The sequence below is a fragment of the Sinocyclocheilus rhinocerous genome, unplaced genomic scaffold, assembly GCF_001515625.1.
Source record: "Sinocyclocheilus rhinocerous isolate Xijiao unplaced genomic scaffold, SAMN03320098_v1.1 scaffold468, whole genome shotgun sequence".
Classification (NCBI taxonomy): Eukaryota; Metazoa; Chordata; class Actinopteri; order Cypriniformes; family Cyprinidae; genus Sinocyclocheilus; species Sinocyclocheilus rhinocerous.
In genome coordinates, this window is record NW_015635305.1 from 2,360,360 (window position 1) to 2,387,178 (window position 26,819).

Here is a 26,819-nt window from a genome sequence, read left to right on the forward strand (position 1 = left end):
TCAGTTGATATGCCAGTTCATAAAAATGTTTCTCAAAATTAGTGACCAGTCATGCCCTAAAGGTTTTTGATAAATGTGGAAAAGTAAACATATAATGTCAAGATAATACTGCAATGAAGAAAAAGTGATCAAAGAAGGCAAACACTTGTCTACTGGTGCAACAATGACAAAATTGCTTTTGAGTGCTTTTAGTACAGAAAACAAAACCACTGTCATCATGTTGTCTTTTAGAGACAAAATGCACTCAAATTCATGTTTGTTGATCATGTTATGATCATGGTTCATAAAACGAGGAGGGTTGCACATGCTTCATTTGGCTGTGACATCAGAGCTAAGAGACCTGCTCTTGAACAGGATGCACTTTAGAGGGAAAGCTACATAAAAATGGTGCTCTGTGAAAAGCGGTTGTCGTTGTGTATCCATTAGCTTAACCACGACATTATAAAGCTGAAACATCTGGGATGGAATTGTTTTTTGCATAATTTCTTGTTCAGTGATTTGTGTTTGATCCATACTTGGACCCTATGGAGTCATCAAGATGTCCGGCTATCATGCAAATGGGTTTCCAAATGGGTCTCTGAAAGGATCTAAGCCCACAGTCTTTATGGGAGGTGCACTCTGTAAAGGTCAAAAGAAAAAAGAACCATAAATATTAAAGAAAAAGGAAGAAGAAGAAGAAGAAGAACAAACATAAACATTCTTGAGGGTTTTAGAAAACTCAAAATAATGTTATTGTTTGATAAAATGTTTCATAATCTCTTATAAGAATGCACATATACATACAGTTGCAGGTACAGATGTGCCAAACAGATTTTTTCCAACGGAGTTGTCGAATGGGTTCTGGCCTCCAATCTTCAGTTCAACTGAAATCAAATATAAACTTTTATTTCAGCTGGTTGCCAAAGCAACATTTCTCATTTTAATTTAGTTTAACTTGATGTACCAAATTAATGAAAAAAAAACTATACAGACTTTAACAAACTAGCAAAAATGACAAAAAATTACTCAAACTTAAAAAATAAAATTTTATAGAACAAAAACAAATCTAAAAATAAATTCAATCTATTAATAAAAACTATAATAGTATGGCAACGACACAAAAATATCACTGGTTAATGGTCACATGACATGCAGGTAAACTAACTTTTCATTATTATTTCCTGGATATTCCTGTATAAAATTATGCAAATATGAAATAAAAGGATCCTGGTGTATGCTGAAAGCAACATTTCTCATTTTAATTTAGTTTAACTTGATGTACCAAATTAATGAAAAAAAAACTATACAGACTTTAACAAACTAGCAAAAATGACAAAAAACACAACAAAATTACTCAAACTTAAAAAATAAAATTTTATAGAACAAAAACAAATCTAAAAATAAATTCAAACTATTAATAAAAACTATAATAGTATGGCAACGACACAAAAATATCACTGGTTAATGGTCACATGACATGCAGGTAAACTAACTTTTCATTATTATTTCCTGTATATTCCTGTATAAAATTATGCAAATATGAAATAAAGTGATCCTGGTGTATGCTGCATTCCCAAATGCATGTTATGAGCAACTCAAAATGACATCAGATGCAGAGATGAATTTCATGGCATTGTCATGTAACTGCTAAAACAGCTGAAATTTTAATTACTAACACATCCATATCTGCTCACCTTTCCTTGCTGGCACGTTTGGTGGCTTAGCCATCTGGAAATCCTTAAACATGTCCTTGATATCTCTCTTCTCCTTTTCTCCCAGAGGATCCAGGTCAACAAAAGCATTACTGTCCACTTTTGGAGCTTCTTTGGTGGCTACTGCCCGAGGTGGAACCAGTGGAGGAGGACTGGAGCTCTGCTGTCCGTCGGGCACAAGGCTGGGTGGAAATATGCCTGTCTGGAAGGGGTTCCCCAGGGTTGAATGAGGGCTCCAGGATCCATTAAATCCGTTGGAGACTGGGGTGGTGCTCCATGACGGAAGCTGTTGGGTAGTGGTTGAAGTTCCAAAACTTCCAGGAATGTTTCCCCAGGCAGGCGCAGGCGCAGGAGAAGTGGAGAAGACAGGTGCTTGATTGAAGGGCTGAGAGACACTGGTGGTGCTGGGGAAGATGGAGGAGAGCGGCTGATTCCACAGAGGAGTGCAGACTGCAGGTGGAGCTTGTAGAGACAACCCTTCTGTAAAGAAAATTTTGTGTTGATAAAAAGAAGATGAAATATTAAAAAGCTGCACTTATTCAGTGTTCCACATTTGACAAGCATCAAATGGACCATACATTCCTCTTGACACTAAGAGCCATTATTCATTTCAACACAATGGTATTCACCATATCAGCCCTCATTTTGTGAATTTTATACTACTGTACTTGAGTCTATTTGAATCATGCACATTGCTTATAAATCATGTAAAGTTTTATTTGTTCACCAACGTCTATTTTTCTATGCGTTTGCCACTTGCTAGGTATTCATTTTGGACTCTGATGTCAACTTTCAGTGACTTACACTGCATTCAAGATTTCCCTGAGAACCTTTGGCCCTGCTAGTGCCGTGCCCTACTGTTTGAGCTACAGTAATATACAGGCATGAACAGAACGACACTCATTTTAGGCTCAAGCTTTCATTTGAATGAGAATCACTGACATTTTGAAAAAGCATTTTTGGAAGCTCACGAATGTCAAGATATTTATTTATTGTCTCAAACGTCTTACCAAGAGCTGTGAGTGTGTCAGTGGAGGAAGGGCTCCTGCTGAACAGACTGACAGAGTTGACAGGGCAGGTCTCAGGTTGAGGAGGTGGTGATTCTGATTGGTTTGGTGGAACAAATGGATCTGTCCCGGGTTCTTCATTGGAAGGGGACTATAAAAGAGAAAACAAAGATAATTATAAAAGAGACTCAGCCCATTATCGAACCAAACTGGTTAAATAAAAGTAAAAAAAAAAACAGAACAGGGATTAAACAAGCATATTGTAATAGATTAAAGGGGTCGTGAATTGAGAAATCAAAATTCCCTTGATCTTTTTATATATAAGAGGTCATTGTGCTATAAAAACATCCTGTAAGTTTCAGAACTCAAAACTTTTTCATTAGTCTAAAAACATCTTATATGGAAGCCAATCTGCCAAAACAGGTTGTGGAATGTACAGTACCACTTTATGACGTAAAAGTGCGGCTAAACAATGGGTCCGCAGAAGAAGATCAATGCCTGCTTCTTCATTACTGTCTGTTTAGCCCCGCCCACCAATTTGCACATGTTGTAGGTAAATGACAAGAGCAGCAAACACAGGTCTACACAGAAACCAAATGATAAACTTTATTTGATGAACTTTATATTTAATGAAGTTCCAGAACTTATGTTCACTTCATTTTACTGCGGATTCGTTTACAAACAAGGCACAATTTGACACAGGGTTTTCAGAAAGATTGAAACCAGAAGACGATGCTGTGTCGACTATATTGGATACGATGTCACACCACGCAAGTGTGAGTAGTAACTGTTTTTATTACGTGATCCCTATTGCTTTGTCTGTTAAACAGATCGTTTGATATGTACTGAGTATTGATGCATTTTTAAACTAAAACACAGCAGCTGTGAAGGATGTAGGCTGTCAAACATACACAACTGTTAGCCAATCATAAGCAGTGGGCGTTTACTTCCGAGTCTACAATCCGCCACGCCTATTCAAAAAGAGTGTTCCGATGAGGGGGGTCAAAACAGGACAGAAAATAGCCTATTATTTCTAAATTATTATATTTTTTGATGTAAAAGTCTTGATAACATTATAAGTGGACCTCCGAAAACAGCACAAATAAAAAACAAAGGCAGTTCATGACCCCTTTAAATGAATACTTTTGTTTAGTAATGATGTATTAAAATGATCAAATGTAACAGTAAATACATTTATAATGGTACAAAAGATGTTTGCTTGAAATAAATGCTGTTCTTTTTAACTTTCTATTCATCAAAGAATGCAGAAAAAAAATTATATATATAAAAAGTATATATATATATATATATAAATAAATATATATATATATAATATATAATATATATAAAGTATATATATATATATATATATATATATAAAACTAAAAAAAAAAAACAGTTCTGTAATTTTTAACTTACCCTCATGCCGTTTCAAACGTATGACTTTCTTTCTTCTGTGAGAAACAATTTTTAGCATTCTTTAAAACATCCTCTTTGTTGTTGCACATTAGAAAGTCATAGGTTTCAATCAGTGTGAGGGTGAGAAAATGCTGACAGAATTTATTTTTTGTGTGAATTATCCCTTTAAGGCATATGCTAAATCCCACTTGAGGGAATTACCTGTTACACATTCAGACAGAATACACACCTGTAGAAATGTACGCACACACACACACACACACACACACACACACATCAAGAAAGCAAATGTAGCCTAATGTGATGGGAAAGACATTAGCAAATCCATCCTTACCTTATGAGTACAACTCACTGAAGCATTAAAAATTGAGGCAAACAACATTACCAATCATGAAGTGGTGTTAGATATAGATTAGAGAGCTTAAAGTCACAAGAGACATGAAAGAAAGAAAAAAGAAAGCTTTGAGAAGTGCAGTAGAATGTTATTTATCAAATTAAAAAGCAAGATATAATACAGTGTCATCAGTGCAACCTCACCTTTACACTCCTCCTGCCCCTCCCGGCTTTCATGTTGAGTGGTGGAGGGCTTATAATGACCGAATCCTTGGTTTGATTGACAGGTGGCTCTATGCCTCCATTCTCATGTTTCACTCCATTCTGCACCGGCTGCATTTTCTCTGAACCTCCCACAAACGGATAAGGCATCGCTTTCCCGTGTCCGTTCTGCTCTTCAATTGGGACAGTATTCTGAGTCCAGCTAGTGGCTTCCGCAGCTCTGCCATCTAAAGGCCAATGGCCATTACTGAGAGCATGGATGATTGTCCTGTTGGAGAGTTGGTCAAACTGCTGGCCTAAGTAGTCAGAGTCACCATTCTTAGGGCCACCATTAAACAAGTTATTAGGGCTGTGGTTGGCTGTGGCAGAGTCGTCCCTGATTGATTGATCGTCACTTTTGGAAAATGGGTCATCACTGAACGGGTCATGGATAGGGGCGGGGAAGAAGTTGTGTTGAGAAGAGAAGGGGTTCTCAGGCGAGAGGCTGGATGGGGCTCTGGGGACAGAAGACGAGGTGAAGGGGTTTCCTTTAACACAGTTCTGATTGCTGTCTATCTCAGTGGACAAATCCATCAACAGGATGTCCTCAGACTCCTGAAAGAAGATTTGAGGAGGGAAGAATAAATAATAAGCTGATGTCAATAACATAGATGAAGTCACGCATGAAGTAAAATACATTTTAGGTGCTGTGTTCAAGCAATCAGAAATTTTAACAAGATGGGCATGCATGACGTAAGTGTAGGGCTGCCAACCATCCTGTATGATACACAATTGTTCTGTTTTTAAGGGAAAAATTGCATTTCATTTTCCACACAGGATGCAGTCTGTCCTGAATTTTAGCATCTTATACCCACACAGTTAAGAACAATATTTTTCCATTTGAATCAGTTTTACACAACCATTCGAAAGTTTGGGGTTGGTAAGACTTTGGGAGGGGGAAAAAAAATCAGAAACGCTGCATTTATTTAAAAATACAGTAATATTGTGAAATGTTATTACAATGTAAAATAACTGTTTTCTTTTTGAATTTTTTTTAGCTTTTGATCCTGTGATGGCAAAAGCGGAATTTTCAGCAGCTATTACTCCAGTCATCAGTGTCACATGATCCTTCAGGAATCATTCTAATATGCTGATTTGGTGCTCAAGAGACATTTATTGAGCATTTCATTATTATCTTTGTTGAAAACTGCGGCTTAATATTTTTGTGGAAACTTATTTTTCAGGATTCTTTGATGAATAGAAAGATAAAAACAGAATTGATTTGAAATGGTAGGTTACATACAAGTGAAAAAACAATCAAAAAAAAAAAAAAGTCAAAAACAAATTACAAAAGATGGATGTGAAACACAGAGAGTTGTGAATTGCCCTAATACTGGAAATGCTGCACAGACGCTACATTTGACAGTACGCAAAGAATCAAGGAAGAAGAAAGGGCAGCTACTACTAGCTTTTCTTTTTTTTCTTTAATTGTAAATGGTGAAACCCAAAGACATTTGGGTTACACTTTACTTGAAGGGGTGTGCATAAGACTGACATGACACCTTCATAATCATGACATGACACCTACATAATCATGACATGACACATGTCATGAATATGAAGGTTTTTTATGCATGTTTATGACAACTGTCATTAAGTGTCATTCGCTCAGTTATGTAATTTTTAATGCAAAGATGACATTGTCTGAGATGTCTGTTATGGGCTATGGTTGCTTAAGTGTTTTTCCCCAATATACCATGCTTTCGACAACAAAACACGGGTTGAATAATGGATGACTTAAAACGAATGAATGCACACATTACCTGATCTTGTTCTCTCACAGTGATTGCAGTGTTAGAAGTTAGAAGAACAAGACTCTGCATCAACACCACTTTTGAAAAGTTCACCATGAACGTAAATGCCAAGCAGAAGATGAGGGGCTACGGGAAGACTCATTCTTTTTGTGGAAACTCATATATATTTTACATGTAACCTATTTAACTCTTTCAAGGGGCTAAGAATTCATAATTTTGAAAAAAGAAAAAGGAAAAAACAGCCTCATTCAGCTTTTAAACTCTTCTAAAGTGCAGTGTCTTCAAACAACTGAGCCTTGTTGAGTTTTTGGTGCTTGTTATTTTCGTTGGCCTGAACCCAGGCCTTCTACTCCCCATGACGGCATTTTCTTCATTTGAGGTCAATCAAGCACCAAAGACTAAGCAAGGACTATAGCAGGACATGAGACTTGTCTGAATGCCGCTAGTCTCTTTCAAACAGCGTAATGTCTCATTTGGATAATGTTGCTTTGGTCTGGTAAATGAGCTGGTGTATAATAGATTTCCGTGGAAATAACATTAATAATGTTAGTGTATCTTTTTGTGTTAATAAAGCAGAGTGTTACCATCAATACAATCCATTAATAACCAAAACTGGAGTGAAAAAGTCTCCCATTCAGTCTGAATGTGTATATTTATACATGAGTATGTGTGACTCATTCTTGCCCAACAGTCTTACCGAGGGAGAGTTTAAGTCAGGTGGGGTCGACATGTCTCCAAACAAGTCCAGCTGTTGGACGCCCTGCAGCACAGAGTTGAAAAAGGAAAAACAAGATTCAGACCAGATTATGGAAGCCAAACAGAGTCAGAGTAACCAAAACACCTAAGAGAAGCGCTATTCATACTGTGGGCAAATGAATAGGAGGAAATGAGCAGTGAAGAGAATGAGGAGAATGGCCAGAGCTGCTCTGTGATGCGTCTCAGTTATTTCCTGTCTGCTAACTTCATTAGCTTTCACCCCCTGAGGAGACTAGTTTAGGTGCTGTGTGCAAATGGTGAACAACAACATGAAGACAACCCAGCAGGGGGCTTTAGGAAGTGGGCCAGAGCGACACAATTCTACTGCTAACTCTGCCTTCAGGTTGGAGACCACTAACAAAATACTTCCACTGTTTTTTTGCAAGATCAGAACCATTTGGTAAATGTAAACCATACCACAATAAATCATACTTACTTTTCTGTCATTGTGTGAACCTTCATTGCCATTCTGTTGAGGTAAGATTGACAGAAATTGAGATACTAGTTGCACTGGCAAAAATATACAGTATGATATGAATATTTGGCAGCTGAAGCGTTTAATGTCTCAATACTTACTTCCATCACTTTATTATTTCCATCCTAAAGAGAAAACAAGATCTGATTAGTAGGTCAGAATAAAAAATGACTAAACATGACAAAAAGCAAGAGAGACTAAAGCACAGATGAACAGAAAGTCACACTAGATGGCAATGTTTTCAGTCTTCATGTTATGTCCGAGACATGCACTAATGCGTTATAAATTTACATAAAGTCTATAACAATGTTTGAGTAATTCAGGTTGTGATGATACATACTATACACTACCTTTCAAAAGTTTGAGGTTGGTAAGATTTTTTTAATGTTTCTGAAAGATGTTTCTTATGCTTAGTAAAGTGGCATTTATTTGACCAAAAATACAGTAAAAACCGTAATAATGTGAGATATTATTACAATTTAAAGTACGTTTTCTATGCTAATATATTTTAAAATATAATTTATTCATGTGATGGCAAAACTGAATGTTGTTCATCAGCCATTACCTCAGTCTGCAGTGCCATGATTCTTCAGAAATCATTTTAATATGCTGATTTGGTGTTCAAATAAAAATTCTTATTATTTTCAATAATGAATAATATTCTTTGAATAGCAAAAAAGTTCAAAAGAACAGCATTTAAATAAAAATCCTTGTATAATTAAAGATGTCTTTACTGTAACTTTTGATCAACTGAATGCATCCTTGCTTAAAAAAAAAGTTTTGATTTCTTAAAAAAAAAAACATTTTTAAACAGTAGTATACAAAACTTGTTGCATTGTTAATATACTACATTTGATGCACGCATGTGTGTACTGTAAAGGTTTCTCAGCAGCTCATACAGCCTAAAATCATCTAAAAATCATTTCAAGAGGTCCCGCACCTTCTTTGAACCCTCAACTTCTTTTTTCTTCATATTGAAGATTAACTGGAAAAGATCCTTCAGGTCAATGACAAGAGGCTCTGCCTGAGTGAAAACACAAACAGTGTGTTAAAAGGCATGCTTCCTGCTGGTTTATGGGTGAATGTTTTTATGTGGGGGGAATGGTTTCTTTTTTTTTTATAACAGAGCTACAAAAAAGACGGAACAAGTTTGCCTGTATGTGCCTAAGGCAGGAGAGTGTGAGGAAGGAAAGAGCTTTGCTCAATAAAATCTCACTGGACCTGCTGTGCAGTTTTAATGGCGAAGAACTGGTGCTGGCCTTCCGCACCGCACACATAGCCAAACGCTCTGCTGTCAGTGACATCTCGAGCGATGAAGGAGATCTTATTTACTGCGTGCTCCAGTAATGTTGCCTGGAGAAGTCAAAACAAAATAACAATGAGTACTGTTGGGTTTTAAATGATATTTCTGTTGAAGAGTTTATACTAGTCGGTATGAATGAAGAGTAAGTGAGAAAAACACACCCCTGTTTTCTCATCAGTAACAGTGATTCCTGAGAGAGAAATGTTCACCCAGACTCTCTGCTTGTGTTTGCCCTGAGAACGAGCTGCCACCGCCTTGCCCTGTGATCACAGAGGAAAAAGACAAATGAATGATTACTAAACAATATTTTGACTGCTTGATCCTGGATGTAGTCAGTATCCTGCTAACAACTATCTGTCAAACCTTTTGGACAATTAAATAAATTGTGTAGGAAACAAATGGGATTTTTCTGTCTCTTAAAATATCTTACATTACAAAGCGAAACAAATTACAAAGGTCATAAGAATTACTTCACACAGTAACATTTATGTCAAAAATACTGGAAAAACATTTGTTGGCTCAATTATTCTCTTTCTGCAGAGAAATGGTTCCTTCTGATCTATCTTTCTTCTCAAATCTAACAATCTTGTTTTTTTTCTTTTCCACAGTTTACTCTTTGGTGGAATTAAAGGTCCCATATTGTCAAAACTGAAATTTCCTGGCTTTTTTCATGATAACTGAGGTCTAGGTGCTATGTAACTACCATATAAGTTTCAAAACAGTCAATCCACAGTCAAATGCACACAGCCTGCATAAAGTAGCTGTGATTTTTCACGAACCGTTGTGACTTCCATAAAAAGGTGACATCAGAACTACTCAGTCACCGCCTTCAGTCACCACCCCGAGCACTGCCCACAGTCCCATGTTGCCAAACCCCCAGACAACATCGCGTCCATGCCATTGCTGAGCAACAACAACACGGAAACATGTCGAGAAAACGCTGTTCAGTCTGGATGTCAGGAAACTACATCATTGCACAGTAGGGCTGTGATGGTCGCCGTGACAACCGCGTCAACCGTTGTCTATTGCCACCGGTGGTAGTGCACATGACGTCACACACTCTATAACAATAGCAATCTCTTCCCTGTCATTATCCTTATGTGGTTAACGCAGTAAGCACAGTGAAGGTTTCCGTGTTCTACGTCCGAACGCCGGCTCATTATTGGCCAAAGCTGCACATGTGAGCAGCCGTCGACTGTGTTAACGACATCTTTAGTACCTTTATGGATCTTGAGAGTTTGGGTGGCGTTGCTGTCAATGGAGGCCTCTCTGAGCCATCGGATTTGATCAAAAATATCTTAATTTGTGTTCTGAGGATGAACGAAGGTCTTAGGGGTGTGGAACAACATGAGGGTGAGCAATTAATGACAGAATTTTCATTTTTGGGTGAACTAACCCTTTAAGGCACTATATTCTATAAAGCTTTAAAACAAGATGCAGTGTGAAAGTTTTATACAAATAAATCCGTCTTGTCCTATTTCACTGCCATTAGTTTTGGCTAATGGAAGTCACTTAAGATGTCTACTAAAAGGTAAACATGCATGCTTGACCTTTCACTGACCTTTAGTTTCATCATGGAGTCTTGGCTCATTTTGTCTCCTCTTGCTTCAGGCACATCATCTACACCAATCAACTTGGCTTTGTAGCGAACTCCATTACCTTTGAACCTGGCAAGGAGGAACTCGTCTGTTTTCTCTGGGCTCGCTGCAGCTGAGAAGAGGAGATAAAGAGAGATTATAATCTAAAACAAAATGTAGTACTGTGAGAATTAAAAATATTTCATTTAATCATCAGTGTGTGTTGGCATGTATTAAAGGAGAAAGAATTTAATGTTTTTTAATTAGAAAGCTTATTAAAATTGTTCAACTGCAGTGACACAGATCACCATAAACAGATACTCTATAAATGACCTCAAACACTTGTAGAGAGATTGAGACAACTGATATTTATACTTAGTTATGTGATTAATTCCAAACCAGAGATACGAATACCCTAGAAGATACCTGGACAGATTTTGATTTAGCTTTGTTAAACCTATAAAAAAGAGGCTTAAAAATATTAGGGCTGTTAATAAAGTAAATAACCATAATGATTTTTTTTTCAATTTATGTTTCAAGAAAAGAAAAATACATGTGCATATATTTTAATAAATGTGCAAATATACACTACCATTCAAAAATCAAAAAAAAAAAAAAAGAAATTAATTATTTTATTTAGCAAGGATGCATTAAATTGTGAAAATATGTGCTGTTCTTTTGAACTTTCTATTCATCATCTAGAATTCAGAAACCAGTATCATGGTTTCCACAGAAATATTTAGCAGCACAGCTGTTTTCAATAATAATAATAATAATAATAATAATAATATGAAGATTTTTTTCAACACCAAATCAACATATTAGAATGATTTGTGAAGGATCATGTGACACCGAAGACTGAATAAAAAACAACTGTACATGTCTTGAATAGGTTTATCCTTTTGAAAAGAGCTGAAAAAAGCAGGTTCTTCACTCATATATGAAACCACTAATTAAGTGTCCTTTCTGTAGTGCAGGACTAGCCCCAGTCATTTAACCTTTTTAAAATACTTCTCCATGTAATTAACTGATTACAGTTTACAGCCGTCATCACAAATGCAGCTGTCATTCAAAACAAAAGCATCTAAAATGGGAATGAATAGTGCAGTGCAGAATCATTTATGAAATCCTCTATTCTTAGAGGAATGAGAAACGATTCAGCGACTTAAGTACGGGTGTCACTGGGACTGATTGGTGCCATTCGGAAGGAACTGATGGTACCAGCTGTCTGAGAGACAGCGTTATCTCTAGCAGCTCTGAATCTCAGTCTGAATGTTATTCAATCATTGGAAATGTCAGCAAGTTAGCCAGACGCTCATCAAAATATGTGCGATTGCTCAACGGTGCAAAAAGATCTGAAGGAGGCTGATTAAAATGAACACAAAGTGCGTCAGAGAGCCGCTGATATGCTGATCATGGCGTTTTATCGGGTTCCTACTAGGGATGTCAACGATTAATCGATGATCGGTTAATTGTCGATAAGAGATGCAATCGATTAAAGCTATCAATGGTCGATTAAGCTATTTAATTTTGGGCTGCGTGCGGCTCGTGCGCAAAACACGTGCAGGCGGCTGTGAGTGACGGTGACGGTATATAAATGCAACGGGATAGGAAACATACGGCGCGCTCTCTTCATTTTATCAAATGATCATAATCACATCTATTCATTTTACAATCCTGCTACTAGCATTTTATTCAGACTAAAACCCCTTTAATTCGGGTGAGAAAGCGGTTTTTATTTTTATTTTTTGAGTGGCTTTTGCACATCCTGTCGTGCCGGTGACTGCGTGCAGCTGCAATAGACGCATTTTGCAGCGTTAAGGTTAACGATTAATCGATTAATTGATCGTTCATTTAAACGACGATCGATCATGGAAATGATCGAAAATTGACATCCCTAGTTCCTACCAATACATGTTTTAATATAAATGTCTGGCCACATTCTAGCCCTGAAATTGTGTTGTTTTGAATATGTGCCACATTATTTGCACATTATTAGTTCAGTCCTTCTTCCTCGGAAGCAACTCCTCTCCTCTTCATTGGGTCTTTTCACTATCATCTAACTCTACTAGCCTTTTGATTCTCTGGACTTTTTGCCATTTTATTTTGTCTGTCTGCCCTGTGTCTCAGTTCAGAGCTCAGCTGACTATGTGGCGATGTCCCCTTTTGGCCAGTGGCGCTGCTGAGATGGCAGAGGCCGAGCGGAGAAAGAGGGAGTAAGCCAGACACAGAGAAACAAAAAGAGACTGAGAGAGAACAGCCTGGCGGAGGCCCAGACCTCATGCCTTCTGTGGCCAAGCTGAGGGACAGCATTGACATTCATCCCATGCAGGAACTCTACAGGCTTGAGGTTTCTGCTCTACAACTCCCAACCAACGTGAACATATAATACCTGTAAATATGTGCTTGCCTTAAATAGACACTAAAAATAAGAGTTCTTTACATGTAACAACAGTTCTATTTAGAACCATATCATACTGAAGAACACTTTTACGCTGAAATGGTACATTGTGTTAGACTTTAAGGTTCTTCATTCCCGCCTTTTTGTTTTTCAAATCTGTAACTGTCAAAGTCACCTCATTATTCATTTTCTGGAGCTCAGCTATCCAACTACACAGACGATCACTCTCAACAGGCAAATGATTTCTTTCTTAAAATGTCAATAAATTTTAACTTTCAAATCGGTTTCCTAACAATCGTGTCTTTTCATCTTTTTAGAACACGCATGTGTGAGCAGCTCCATTCAGTTGAGGATACTTCTCTCTTCTTCTCCACTAAGCAAGTAACAGAAATAGTGAATTGATGATCTGTATTGTTAGATTTTTTTTTATTATTACTTGGGATTATGCATAAACATACCCAGTAACATTAAACATTAAAGCTATCCCATGACTTTATATCACTTTTACCTTGTTAACATTGTGAAGGGCTCACATACTCTTCATTTTTGCTACTTTTGGCATTCATAAACATATTTGTTTTTACAAACAAATGGATGAAACACTGTAACTCTAAACTCAATTGTGTATTTCAGATGCTTTCACATCCCACATCCTCATCACCTGCAAAGAGAAACTGTCACTCAGTTACACCAAAATACACACATAATGATGGACTTAAAGGCATCACAGATGACTGGGAAGATATTTCACTGGAAATTGGCCTTCGTTAGATCTATTTTCTGTTTTGTGTCTGACTTCTTCACGTATTTATTCATGTTCAATGTCAACTGTCATTTATTAATGTATTTATGTAATAAATGAAAATAAAGAACCCATGAGATGAAGTGGGCAGAGAAATGTCAAACATACTGAAAAATGGCCAATTGCTCACAAATGAGCCTGATCATGAAGGAAAGCTATGCCATTTTTGTGCCAGTCTACATCAAAGAGTTGACTTAAAAGCCAAAAACAACAAAAACAAGTTAAAGATATGAAAGAAAAACAGGCCTATACATGAACTGCAATAACGATGTGGCTGAAAGATCAAACGTGATGTTGCAGCATTATATTTTTGTTTCTATGTCCAACACATGACTATGAAAGACCTCCTTCAACTCCAGATGCACCTCATCACCCAAATCACTGCTGGCTCCTCAGCATGAGACTGTGGGAATCATTCTGCTTGTTTTCATGCCTGTGGAAAAGGCTCATAAATAGACATGTTGGAGAGTGTCTTGCAGTCGCAGCTGGAAGGTATTGTGGAAATTGGTATGAATGAGCTAGGCAAGACAAACAATACCACTGTGCACCAGGTTCCAGCTTAGAAAAATAAATCCAGAGAAATATTGGGTCAAAGAGGCCCCTGGAGCTCTGGACAGAGGATTTTAAGTTTCTGCAGGTGACTGTTCGCCAACTTTGCCCTGCACTACACGACATGTCAAGGGATCTCCAATAGTCCTCTTCAAATAGTCCTCTTGGTGCCTTATTGTACCAGAAAGACCTTCATTTGTCAACTGTAATCACTAGGTCATAAACATAATTGCGTAATCATCATGCAACTACTGCGTCAGCTTTGCATTTAAGTACCAAAAAAGTGATTCAGATTAGGTTTAAATAGAGAAAGTCTGATCTAATATCCAAAATTTGCTGAAAATATGCTAAAGTTATGAGAATACAGAAAACATGGTGCTTGAATTTTGTACTACAAGATTGCAATTAGGCTGCAAAACAAGCACAATGTTTCTAACTGTGCTCTATAGAAGGGAAAAGGTAATACATTCAAATAGATAAATAAGTTAAACCGGCACATCTGAGATGAGGACATCAAAATATATTAAAATATTAAAATGTCAAAAGGCTTAAAGCAGTTTCTTGTGAAACTAATAAAAAGCCCACCCATGCTTAATTTCACAAAAACAAAACAAAAAAACAACTGAAACCTTCCAAAGAAAGCTAACATTTTTTAATAAACTGGTGAATTTAGGTTAACACATAACTATTAAATCATTTTTATCTGTTTCCAACTGTACAGCCAGAGAACAATATGGCAAATCCTTTGGATTCCAGACTGAATCATAAATCATGGATGTAATCTCAAAATGGTTTTCTTAACCAGCTCTTAACTTCATGTAAATTCTCAGATCAAATCTCCAAACAAGCTGCCTTTTCATTTACGGAGGTGGCAAGTAGAAGTATTTTCAGGTTTCAAAACTCTTATGAGGGCTTAGTTTTACCTCAGGTTCATTACATGTTTGTTGTGGATCAAGCATGGTTTTTGTAGGTGCACTGGGGACGTGGATGCTAGCTCACACACTCACACACAGCAAGAGACTCACAGTAAACCTCAGCGGGACACTCACTATACCACTAATGATGTACTAGTAGACACAAGTAGGTCAGCAAAGACATCTACTTACAAGTTTTTGTACTCTCTTATAACAATACATTACATATCATCTTATAATGGAGAAGTTTCACTCAGGAACCATCAATTAAGTAAAATGAAAAAAAAAAGAGAAAAAAGATCGCAGCCTTTTAAACAATGATTGGCAAAGCTGTGCTTGAGAAAAAATGATGTAAAAGTATTTGAACCATTTGCATTTGAACCGTATGAACCCAAGGTCTGGCCTGTATACCAACAGAGCAAGATACTGAGATGTGCCAAGTGAAGACCCCTGTCCTGTCACATACCCTTTTTCTTTTCTTTTTTGGAGGGTGTCTTGAAAGGTGCCTGCTCGACCGGGGCTGTGCTGGATTCCACTTCTGCAGACATGTTTGGAGGCCAGCCTTGTGCAAAACAAGTGTGAAGACAGGATCAGTTGAAGCACTCTTGCTCTCCTCTCTGCAGTGTGTGCACCACAGCTTAACTCAGCAGTGGACCATGCTCAGCTGTGCCCGCACTGAAGAGGAAAGAAAGAGCGAGAGAAATCAAAACAGGAAAAAGATTTAGTAGCTTTTAGAAGTCCTCAGTAGCTTAGTAGCTATTTGTTACTAGGATGAAACATTTACTTTTTCAGTTGTCAAATTCCAATGATTGAAATGATATAAACTAGTTTATGTTGTTGTATTAAGTATAAATTCATTGATGATGTGATTCATATAGTGATCCTGATGACATTTGTATCATAACTTATAAACATCACTCCGTTTTGTAAGAATATTTCTGCTTGTTTGTGTGTGTAGGGGGGGAACATTATGTTTCCAATATGTCACCCCAACTTAAAGTCTATTCAACTTTACATTTGGACCACATATGGTAAACAATAATCAATACTTTTTGCAAAATATTTAAGAGTTTCAGTGAGGGAGCCAACTGTGATGACTCTGAATGACTCATTAAAAAGAACCAGTTCATAAGAGTCATTTGTTTGCATTACAGCTTGTGCTGTGTTCATTGTCGTATTCATGAAACACTGGCATGCACTCTAATGATATGATATCTGACGAAAATGCATATGAACACGCACACATTTTCCCGTACATGTTAGTCACAGCCTGTAGTGCTGAGACAAGCATTATAGCATGACAACACAATAACTGATGATGAATTCCATGTCGGAAGTTGGTGAATTTTGTTTAGCGTGTGCTGATGACTTGCTCTCTGAACTCATACTGGTTAGGTAATGTGCTAACCTGCTCTGGTTTCATTCCAGCGGACTGAATAAATACACAGGGAATACTATAAATCAAAGTAGCTGTGCTTAAACAGAAGCTGAATAAACATCCTGGACTCTAGAGCATTTTGCTGCGGTGACTGCATTGTTCAGCCATAAATACTCTCCACTCGCTGCCTTTAACGCACCACGTGATTCATGTTTTGAGTTCATTCAGATAACTGGCTCTCCTAGAGACTTATCTGAGGTGATAGGTCACTGAGACATTTTTGTATTCTCTAACCTGTCCTTTCTTGGCATATCCATTACAGGACCGTAGTACCCTTTGCCTCTATCGCCCGCTGTCTCTGCACTGCAATTATCCTGCCCTGCACCCAAAGACAGGAAGTCAGAGCTTCCCTTCCATCTGGGATCTATTCATTCTCCACCTTCTTCATACCACAGACTGGCTATTTTTGAACATTTGTTTTCAATCAAAAAACATAAAAAATCCAAGCCACTCATACATACAAATATTTGGGATGTTTTTACCCTCATCCATCCACTGACTCAAGCTGCCTATAAATATACAGGCTCCAACACTTTTCCTTGAAATATCCTTCCTGTGGAACATTCCACACAATGTTGAAATAATGTTATGTAATTAAAAACCAATTAGAATGTTAATATAGTTAACAGATTAACCATAATAGCCTTATTAACCTTCTCAAACTATTAAAACAAACTGTTGTTTTTTGAAGAAAAGCTAAACAAATAAAATATAAATATTAGATGAAAATTTTAACTAAAAGAAAATTAGAAATGTCGCCCTTGGCAAATACCTGAAATAAGTTGAAGCACTAAATAAAGCTCTAAAAAATTACACAAAATTACAAAAGCACATGACAAAATTAAGCACTTTACTAAAAATTTAACTAAAATATAAAAATAAAAGTTAATTCAATAAACATAAATAAAAATAAAACACTTTTTAAAAGTGGTCATTTATTAATCAAAGTTCCAAATAAATTCAGTTTCAAAAATAGGCTCCCTTCATTTTCTTGTAATCAAATTTGTTATCTAGTCCAACTCAGAATGGTATGCTTTGTGTCTCACCAGACATAAATAGTTCCTAACCCATAATCAACTTCACCTCTCACACTGGCGACCCTCATGTGACCCCAGACTTCTGCTGGTCATCTAGAACTAGTGAGCAGATTCTATTATAAGAGTACCAGCTGCTCTTCCTCTGAATGACAGCTGTTGGCAACTCATGGTAGACAGAGCAACCATGGCATAAAACATCCACAAATGCAGTCTCCTTCCCTTATTCCTGGCAAAAGGGAAGAATGTGTCATGCTGGCGAGCTATTAAGATGTCCTAGACAGGAATAAAGTCTTGGTCTTGGATCTAGCTGACATCCTGATCCTATTAAGTCTACAACAACAGACGAGAGAAAACATACTGTGTTTATATCTAGCACACTGCCACTGCTAGCGGGCACACCTAAATAATAGGGGTGTGACGAGATCTCGTGGTACGGTCTCCCGAGAACGTGACGATATCCTCGCGCAGACCTTTCAGATATATTTGCATTACACTGGCTCTTTCACAAGTGGTGGTATGTAAGATATTTTATGTTCACATCAGGCAAGTGACCGCATGATAAGCGGGACAATTACGCAGTGTAGTCTTTATCCAGTCATAAAAACAGAATTCACAGTTTAACGCGGAATATCACGGAATTTGTCAAATTTTGAATGAATTAAAAGTCACTTCATGAACATTTTAGCATTTGATTTGAGTAAAACTAGTGTCATATCATACACAGAACTGTAAAGGTATTCACGGCAACCCGTCAAAATAAAAGTCCGGTTTGATTTGAAGACATTGTGTGCCTATAACTATTTTTCAGTAGAATGTACATAGCCTACTACGACTACTACTACTACTACTACTACTACTAAAATTAAACAAACATTATTTTTTTAAGGAATAATCACAAAACATTTCTTCCATGTTTTAATTTTAATAGTAAATCCCCTTTGTTTGCCAAAAAAATCTTGTTTGCTTATTTTTCAATAAGTAAAAGATAAATGATAAATTAAATTATTAAATGTTTTATGCCTTCATTTGATAACCAGAAACATTTAAATATACAACACAGAATTTCTGAGGGGAAAAAAATGTAATAAGGCTACTTTAAGAAAAAAATGAATAAATTAAGTTGTTTTATGCATTCAAATAATTAGACATGCTAAAACACAGAATAAATAATATGGTGAGAAAAAATAAAACATTTCATAGGGCCCTAAACATGTAATTTTTGTTAAACTTTTAATAAATTGATGTGAAAATGTATAAGTTTAATGATTGACTGTACACTATCCCTCAGCCTTGCTGCGCTGCCCAGTTTGGGAACCACTACTTTATTCTTTAAAACGGATCCATTAATTGTGTTTATTATATATATTTTTTATATAAGTGGAATTCAGTTTACTAAATAATGTAAACTTGACTGACTGCTTCACTTCCACTTTAAAGGGATATTTATGTTGTTTTTTTATTTATTTTTATTTATACTATTTATAATTTTTGTGCAATTACTTGCCTGTCAGTTGAGTTTGTGGCAAAACATTTTGCAGTGTTTACATGTTGTTTATTACTGCGTAAAAGTTCTTAAAATAGATGTTTAATTTCATAAAGTACAAGTTGATTTCAAAATGCACCTACTTTTTTGCATTTTGTGTTTTTCAGTTGAATAAAAGACTATTTTTCCCTATATATTTCATCATTGAGGATTTCTTTAAAAAAGTCTAAAAATCTCGTCTCGTCTCGTTTTTGTGAACCCAGTCTCGTGTCTCGTCTAGTCTCGTGGGATAAGTGTCTCGTCACACCCCTACTAAATAACAATTCAAATACCAGATTGCGAGAACCACATTTACATCCATACACGTTTAGGTAATTTGGTCGATAGAGAGTACAAAGATATCTTTAAAATGCCATTATCTTAGCATTATCATTTTATGAGCACTAAATTCCCAGAAGGATTTCTAAACCATTCAGTACTGAATTCATTCAGGTGTTCAAAGGTGAGTAGTAACAGAAACTGACACAGTTGAAAGATACTGACATGGTGCATCAAAGACAAGTGATGGTTCATTGTAGTAAACAAGTAATTCTGACTGAAACCTGGAGTAATGGTTACTGAAAATTCAGCTTTGCCATCACAGAAATACATTTGAAAAGATATTAAAACAGAACAAAATCTGACTGGATGATCTGTGCTTCAAGCTGCTGTGAAATGCCTGTAAATAAATACTGCAGAATCTGAAGTGGCAAGTTGCTACGTTACGTTAATAGCAAACAACATAGTTAGGCTAATGATCATACTACAGTTTGGGGTAGATTTTTTCCCCCATGTTTTTGAAAGAAGTCCCTTATGCTCACCAAGACTGCATTTATTCGATCAAAAACACAGTAAAAAGAGTCACGAAAATTGTTACAATTTAAAGTAACATTTTAAATTGTATTTCTGTGATGGCAAAGCGACATTTTCAGCAGCCATTACTCAAGTTTTCAGTGTCACATGATCCTTAAGAAATCCTTCTGATATGCTCATTAGGTGCTTAAGAAACATTTGTCATGATCAATGATGAATAATGAATTTAACGAACAGAAAGTCAAAAGAACGGCATATATTTTAAATACACAACTTTGTAACAATGCGAAAGTCTTGGTTTCTTGCTTAATAAAAATACGAATTTCTTAAATAACACCCCAAACTTAATGATTTAACTGACCACACATTTTTGATCAGTGTATACTTTTACTAAGAGTACAGTTATTTACAAATTCATTTCGCTGTAATAATTATAATTAATAACATTGATAATAAAACGCATCCGTTTCATGCAACACGCTTTAATAAACCGCACAGTGCGAAAAGCTTTAAAAAGTAAAAGTTGTCATTGTTTATAGTTTCTGCTCATTTTTGGAGCTTGTCCAATTTACAGAAACACAGTATACAGGAAACATAAGAGAAAAATGTAAACATTTGCATGAATTAGTGTATCCCTATAGACAGACCTCGCACTAGTGCGGTGTTTTGTTTTGTTTGCTTTGTACACAAGCAAAACCTCCTAATGTGTTACATCTGAAAAATAAATGTGACATTTAATTACAAAAACATATTATCCATTACCACTTCATGAACTGTGGTCTAAATTCTTCAAAAAAAGTCTCATTTTACAATGACTACATGGTCTCAAGCACAGAATTGGACCCTTTTGTCTAAACAGACAATTCATGTTCTTCTGCTGGCCAATAAAACTTAGTGAACTCTATATTCCATCCAACCATATGGTGAGGCATAAGGTGTTGTATATGGGCTCTTGTACCTTTAAAACATTTTTTGCACTCTTCCTCGCATGACTTTAGTACTTCCTGGTCAAAGCGCAAGAAAAACATCAATATTTGCACTTTCTCGCTGGCCTGTCCATTTTCTCCTCCCTGGCTTCTCAGCGGGTCTTCAGCACTGGAGCCGGAGAGGACTAAGAATGGGTATATAAACACCATCTTTCCTCTTCCCTGTCCCTGGCCCCAAGGCTGTCGCTTAACATAAGCTATGGAGTATGCGTAAATATCCCCATGAAAAAAAGGAAAGCCAAGACACATCCTCCTCAGCTCAATGCCAAGAATCTCAGAGCTCTGAGGTAAACACACTGGATAGACAAAATCTCCAGGGGTGTGTTGTCAGTCGTCAACAGGACACTGGATAACTAGAAGGAACACACAGTGTACCAGGAACAAAGACTCGATTGTACTCATGCCACATGCAGGACCGATCGATGTATTTAATGGCCTCAGAACACCTCCGCATTTAAGACTCCTTCAGTTACTGGCTGAGGCTAATGAACTGTTTGAGAATGGAGATCAGAGAAGAAGCTGGAGGCTGAGGTGATAATGATATTGATTCTTGTAGCATTTTGCAATCCTAATGTAACATGTTGCTAGCCAATTATTGTATGACCCTTATGGCTTTGGATTGTGAGGGTTGCTATGGCAACCCTTGACAGGTATGGGCAACTCTTTTCATAGTGCTGCACTCACAGGCTGGCTTTGCACAGCAAACACACAATCCATCATCCAAGACACATAATCAAACAAAATGAGGGCAAGGCACACAGTATACACAAAGCCTCCGAAGAAATGTTAAACAATTACAATTCACTTTTCAAAAAGACGAATCAAATAGAGGATTCAAAGCAGCACAAATGTTTTCAACACTGCTAATAATGAATGTTTCTTGAGCAGCAAATCAGCATATTAGAATGATTTATGAAGGATCGTGTGACATTAAAGACTGGAGTAATGGCTGCTGAAAATCCAGTATTTACATCACAGGATTCAATTGTATTTCATAATATTACTGTTTTCCCTGCATTTTTTGCAAATAAATGCAGCCTCGATGAATGTATAAACCAATCTATTTCACATACAGTATAAAATATATACAGTATAAATGTCTATTAACATTAAAATTCCGCTACATTTACATTTATCAATTTATACTTATAAATCAGAATATTAATCCAAACCTGAAAGCAATAAATGAGTAGTCTATTAACATTAAAATTCCGCTACATTTACATTTACATTTATCAATTTATACTTATAAATCAGAATATTAATCCAAACCTGAAAGCAATAAATGAGTGCAACTGTACCAAATTCCAGTTGAGTACTAGAATAGTACAATGTTATTGTACTACAGGCTAGATACTTTAACTTGTGCTTCAAATAGCACAGCAGAAGGAAACCAAACCCACTCCTAAAGTGTTGTAGAATGATATTCATAGACATCTAGTCAGACTGCCCCTCATTAAACCTCTGGGGTCCTCAAAGTGTAACCGTACTACTATGGCATACCCTGTACGTTGATTTCTCAAAATGAAGGCTGAATATGTCATGCAGGCTTTCTCACAGGAAATCATTATACAATTAATCTTCTCAGCATGCATGAGGTCCCATGATAAGTAGAGGTTTTTAAAAGTAAAAACATTTAAAAAGCGCAGTAACCCATAATTTTAGCTCTCTGCTTGTGTGGTCGTTCAGGTGTTCCAGACCTGCTACAAAAGTAGCATTAAAACGTCTGGTGTACAAACACTGCCTAGCCCATAACACCATAACTAGGGTCATCTAGTGACAAAACAAACTCTTTATGGAATACCAAGCAAAGGAAAATCCTCTTTTCACACAATAATTTACTGAAATGATGTTTAATGGCATGAAATGAAGACAAACAGTACAGTAAGCCACAGGATTGCTCAAGAGATACGAAATGAACAGACTAAATACCTGTGTTTTATACACAAACCTTGGACTCAATGTACTTACAGAGGATTAAAGTATGTCGTTTGTGAACCTATATTGTAAATAGCGGTTTGTAGAAAAGGCGAAATGGAGCGCTTCAGTAAAGGCAAAAATGCAGCAAAATGTCCTAATGATTTCCAAAGTTTCTGTCCTAAACAAGAAGGACAAGGAGAGTTTGTCCTGGCATGGGTCAAAGCCCCTTCTGATAAGCCGAAAGTCATTGTAAAAGTTGATTCCATGGAGAAATCTACACCTTATTTATCAGAGACCATCCAGGAAAGAAAGAAAATGGGTTTATAGCCAGATAAGGAAGCGTTTGATTCCTGCATTATCTGAGAGGATAAAATGTGACCGCCACACATTCAAAAAGGTAGTTCACCCCAAAAAACTTAAATTCTATCATGTACTCATTCTTATGTCATTCCAAACCTGTATGACTTTCTTCTATGGAACACAAAAAAGATATTTTAATATCAAATATATAATATATTTGGAGACTGTAACTTCTGTATATAGATCGTACAGAAAATCGTCTGATTCCGGTCCCTGGCCGGTTGATCAGAGCATCTCTTAAATATATCTAATATATACACAATGTTTTATTTTGGGTGGACTATGCCTTTAAGTGTGTGAAGGTCAAGTGTTATCTCAGCAGATAATGGTGAAAGCAAAGGCTTCCACATCTGGCCCTAAACCACTTTTTCTTTCTTTGCAGGTATAAAGGAAAAATCCCAATTTCATTCCTTTTTCTTTTTTTTTTTTTGGAGGGGGGAAAGTGCAGTACAAACAAACACTTGGGGCAAAGGTCACTTACCTCAGCATGTGGCCACCACAGTAAAATACCACTCTAAACATAAAAGAGCTGCCATGAGTTCTCTGCTGACCTATATATGTCCACAATGAAATACAATAGCAGTCCCTTTTGTCTAATAAAAGGCAGGAAAAGACAGCAGAGTTAGTGGAGAAGAGTCTTATTGAAGTCAAAAGTGATGGAAAGTTGCCTTTGTTTCTCTCTTTTTTTGGACGACTTTCTCCACTGAAATATGTTGGTCTTTTTATGAAGAGAGAGGGAAGAGGGTGAAGGTGCTGGATAGCATTTGAAGAGTTCAGAATGAGGGACAGAAGAGAAACTACGTTGAGTGCCAACATCTGGTTCCAATAAAACAGCACACATTGTACCAACAGGAGAAAGAAGAATGTCTTGACGCGAGTCATACTCAGCATCATTTTTAAACGGTAATTCACATTTTCAACTGTTAAAAGAGTTGGCTACTCGTCCTTGGTAAAGTCATTTACACATACTTAAGTAAAAGCACATTTGCTGTTTTCAATAAGATTGAAAGCATCTGTCCATATCCAATGTGAGGAACAAAGATGTTTTCCTTCAACGTTTCAAGTAGGTTTTTATTCTCTGACTACATCAAAGTGAGCTCACTATAAAAGAGTTACATGTTCCCTCGACATTTCCAGTTTTGTGAGAGGAACAGGAACGTATTTACTGTGGCATTTCCTCCTCTTATAGTATTATGGGGGATGGTGAAGGAAAAGAGGATGAAAATGCCATACAGGGAAAGGAAGAAACTGTAGGCCTTACAGTTAAAGTGACTGAAATTTCTCTCGTCCTCTCATCACTCTTACTCTAACGCCACCCCAGCAGTTCTCACGTTTAAAGGCTTAGCTTTTCCAAGTCTTACACTGTCATTAAGATCTACCAGGACTTCATGATATACATTCCCTGGAACTGAGATCATACCTGGAACCAAAAGTAAACAGAATCACCTAAGCTTGTGTGCCACTTAAAATAGCAGGGCATTATTTAAGGTCATAACATAGTATATGAGGACATTATCATCCTTGAGCCTCCTGTGATTCTGCGGAGAAGTCTAAAAAATTAGGTTTCAGCGATGAAGCAAATCGAATGAGAAAATACAAAACTAGCCTACTGTATGAGGTTTCACAGTTTAACTTCAGACATGAAGGTGAGGAGGCTGCTTTTAAACTGATATTAAAACATTCAAAATGCTGATCATGCTATTGCATGTTTTATTTTATGCCATAAGCTATACCTCATAAATGCATATGAGTGTGGTATCAACATGAAGCTGTTTGACATCGGATGTGGTCACTGTTGATGAATGCAAACATCTGTGAATTTAGGTCAGACCAGCAGCCAACATCAGTGTCCTATCAACCTATTTTTCATTAGATTTTAAATAGAATCGTTTAAAATCAACAGGTTCTATCTGCAAAAAGAAATAGACGTGGGATAGATTTCATACAGCTATTAATAGGAGGTATATTCCTCATTTTCCTAAGACCTGTAAATGCCTGAAGATTCAAGAATGTATCGACGACTCAACGGTAAATTTAACATGCAACACTTCTTTTAGGCACGTTAGAATGTCACATTTGTCTGGTCTGTGAGAAAGCATTAGCACGCGTTACTATGATAATGTCTTCAGTATTTCCGTGGAAAATCTGTAAAAAGCATACAAGACGGCATTGCGAAAGACAATATATGAGGACTCTGGACAGTAACAGAGCTCCTGCTTGCAGTGAATGGAAACAGACCGCTATCATTAAAAAATAAATAAAAATGAAATAAAACCCCAAATTCTTTTTCCCTCCCGTTCATTCGTTTGTTTAAAGCACGAGATCCGTTTCAACAGCTGGCAGAAATCGTCAGGTTTTCTGACACAGTAGGCTAGTACATTCATTTAGGAAAACGTTACACACCTACGTTAAGGTATTGAGCGGATCCTGGAGCTCGCATACTCCGAACCGGCAGAGAAAACGCGGCTTGACAGCAGAGTCGACGCGTGTTCGGTGGTGCAGTAGGGTATATTCCCGGGATATGGGTCTGAGATATTGACAGTGAAGGTCTTATTCCAGGGATGTTGGCAGCTCTGAGGAATGTGCTCTGATGTTACTGCAGATTCGGTAACTCCCCCTCAAAGTGAAATTTAACCCTCTGAAGACCAGACGGCGATCTCCTTGTATTCACTGCATCACTTTTCAAATAATGCCAGACATATGAAGGTGTTTTTCTCTGGATAGTATGTCTGAAAAAAAGATTCAGAAAGGAAGTGTGGACGGATGAATGGAAAAATCTTTATAGGAAAGTTGGGGGTGTAGATCTTCCGCCTTGAAGTGCCTCGACTCCTCGAAGGCCACTGCAAGCCATTCATCCAAGGCTCTGAGTTCAGTGGTCAAATGACGTTACCTCATATTTTACAGGAACCCCTTCAATGGGTTGGGGTTTGCCAAATAAAGAACACACACATATATTATGCAAACAAAAACTTTTATTTTGGATGATTAATCATTTGACATGACAGCACTAATATATAATATATATATATATATATATATATATATATACACACACACACACACACATCAGTGTAAAACACTTTAGTAAACACTCTAGTTTAGGGACCAATTCTCACTATTAACTAGTTGCTTATTAGTATATGCATATTAGGTGGTCACACTTTATTTTAAGGTCCAATTCTCACTATTAACAAACCATTAACTACATTTTTTGCCTCAATAAACTCCTAATTTGCTGCTTATTAATAGTAGTTAAGTTTAGGTATTGGGTAGGATTAGAGATATAGAATATGGTCATGTAGAATATGTGCTTTAATAGTAAGAATAAACAGCCAATATGTTAATAAATAGGCATGCTATAATAAGCAACCAATTAATAGTGAGAATTGGTCCGTATAATAAAGTGTTATCTACTAGGCTGTTTATTAGTATTTATAAAGCACACATTAATGGCTAATTCTGCATGATCATATTATATCCATATTTTAGATCTTTCTGACC

At 36.8% G+C, this 26,819-nt stretch overlaps 1 protein-coding gene across 2 annotated transcripts; it reads right to left on the bottom strand.

The window, feature by feature from the left end:
* On the bottom strand, nt 1-25,990 carry LOC107746847 (disabled homolog 2-like). Of its 2 annotated transcripts, none has more exons than XM_016561179.1 (14): nt 25,726-25,990; nt 15,709-15,917; nt 10,561-10,709; nt 9,161-9,259; nt 8,918-9,049; nt 8,637-8,720; nt 7,798-7,821; nt 7,658-7,690; nt 7,163-7,225; nt 4,655-5,266; nt 2,702-2,849; nt 1,674-2,171; nt 784-863; nt 1-618 (listed from the first exon to the last, which is right to left on the bottom strand). In XM_016561179.1, the coding sequence occupies exons 2-14, from the start codon at nt 15,788-15,790 to the stop codon at nt 550-552; spliced, it is 2,073 nt and encodes a 690-aa protein (XP_016416665.1). In that variant the 5' UTR covers nt 15,791-15,917; nt 25,726-25,990; the 3' UTR covers nt 1-549. The 2 variants fall into 2 exon arrangements, with proteins under 2 accessions (XP_016416665.1, XP_016416664.1); XM_016561178.1 differs by having other exon boundaries at nt 25,722-25,990.
* Nucleotides 25,991-26,819: the final 829 nt, after the last annotated feature.